General features: G+C 44.5%; 1 protein-coding gene across 1 annotated transcript; it reads left to right on the plus strand.

Moving 5' to 3' along the window:
• LOC108562347 (alpha-aminoadipic semialdehyde synthase, mitochondrial-like) lies at positions 1-2002 on the plus strand (the record flags this gene model as incomplete). Its single annotated transcript, XM_017920641.1, has 4 exons — positions 1-304; positions 369-1649; positions 1702-1772; positions 1828-2002. Coding segments are annotated over exons 1-4 (1614 nt in total), but the record flags the coding sequence as incomplete, so codon positions are not given.
• Positions 2003-2006: the final 4 nt, after the last annotated feature.

Below are 2006 nucleotides of genomic sequence, written 5' to 3' on the forward strand. Positions count from 1 at the left end.
CCAGCAGAAGAAAGTAGTTGCTGATTGGCGTATCGCGTTATCGCGACGTATAATTTTTTCTATCTATTAATATCGTGAATAATAATTATGAAAGAGGGTCATCTGGGTCGAGCTGATAGCTGGTGAATGTCAACGGGGAAGACGGTTTCGATTTCAGTAGGCCCAGTGTACTCCTGAGGGCCGCATCTCATATTTCTTATTTTTTTATTAATTTTATATGCTGCAAGAATATATCGTCTACATCAAGAGCATGCTGCGTTTGGCTAAGAACAGCCTCAAGCTTGAGGCTAACTCAAGATCCTACGTAAGTACATCAATATTAATATACAAATAAGTAGGTTGCAAATGATTTTTTTTTGTCTGTGCAGAATACTAAGAAGGTTATAGCCATCAGGAGGGAAGATCAGAGCGTGTGGGAGAGAAGAGCAGCTTTCGCACCGTCCCACGTGAAGAAGTTGACGAAGAATGGCGTCAAGGTCATCGTGCAGCCTAGCAATAGGCGTTCTTATCCGATGCAATCTTACCTAAACGCCGGAGCGATTATCCAAGAGGATATTTCCGAAGCGAGCGTTATCTTCGGGGTTAAGCAAGTCCCCATCGATCAGTTAATCCCCGATAAAACCTACTGCATTTTCTCGCACACCATCAAAGGCCAAGAGACCAATATGGCTCTCCTTGATGCCATCCTGGAGAAGCGAATCCGTTTATTGGATTACGAGAAATTGATGGACGATAAAGGAACCAGAGTCGTGGCTTTCGGCAAAATGGCCGGAATTGCAGGACAAATTAATATCCTGCACGGTATGGGCTTGAGGCTGCTAGCTTTGGGCCATCACACTCCATTCATGCATATCGGTATGGCTCACAATTACCGTAATTCGAGCATGGCCAGACAAGCTGTCAGGGATGCTGGATATGAGATCTCTTTAGGTTTGATGCCCAAATCCATCGGGCCTTTGACTTTCGTTTTCACCGGTTCTGGTAACGTGTCGCAGGGATCACAAGAAGTGTTCCAAGAGCTGCCGCACGAATACGTTAGCTTTGAGAACCTGAAGAAAGCCGCCGAGCACGGAAGTTTGAACAAAATTTACGGTTGCGAAATTCGCAGGAAACATTACTTGGAGCGCAAAGAAGGTGGAGGTTTCGATGAACTCGAATACGAGGAGCATCCGGAACGTTACATTTCCACTTTCAGCAAAAAGATCGCACCGTACGCGTCGGTTATTGTTAACGGCATCTATTGGGCTGTAAACAGTCCGAAACTGCTGACAATTCCAGATGCTAAAGATCTGTTAAGACCAGCGAGAACGCCTTGGCTTCCGACTTCCGTTGGAGCACCAGCCTTGCCTCATCGTATGTTGGCTATTTGCGACATCTCCGCGGATCCAGGCGGTTCCATCGAATTCATGAACGAATGCACTACTATTGATACACCTTTCTGCCTCTACGACGCCGATAGAAACAAGGACACCAAGAGTTTCAGTGGACCCGGCGTTCTAGTCTGCAGCATCGATAACATGCCCACACAAATACCAAGAGAAAGTACCGACTTCTTCGGCGATCTTCTCTTCCCCTTCGCTCAAGACATTCTCAAGTCTAAAGCAGAAGAACCCATGGAGAACCACAACTTCTGTGCAACCGTAGAAGGCGTAAGTAGCGGAACACAAAAATCAAATCGAAAACTAATTAATTTAATTACAGGCTATTATTGCTAGCAACGGAAAACTGACAACGAACTTTGAATACATTCAGGATCTTCGCAAAATCAATATGTAATAAGTAATTACAAAGTTATAATAGTTTAATTCAACTCATTACTTATTTTAGGACTAGGCATAAAGAAGGTTCTTTTGAAGATCCATCCAAGAAGAGAGTTGTTATTTTCGGAGCTGGCAGGGTTTCCGCTCCTCTGATTGAGTATCTCTACAGAGATCCCAACATTGCCATCACCGTAGCCTCAGAAATGAAAGATCAATGCGATGAATTGGCAAAGAAGTACCCAGGCG

The sequence above is a fragment of the Nicrophorus vespilloides genome, unplaced genomic scaffold, assembly GCF_001412225.1.
Source record: "Nicrophorus vespilloides isolate i.1.1-1 unplaced genomic scaffold, Nicve_v1.0, whole genome shotgun sequence".
NCBI classification, from domain to species: Eukaryota; Metazoa; Arthropoda; class Insecta; order Coleoptera; family Silphidae; genus Nicrophorus; species Nicrophorus vespilloides.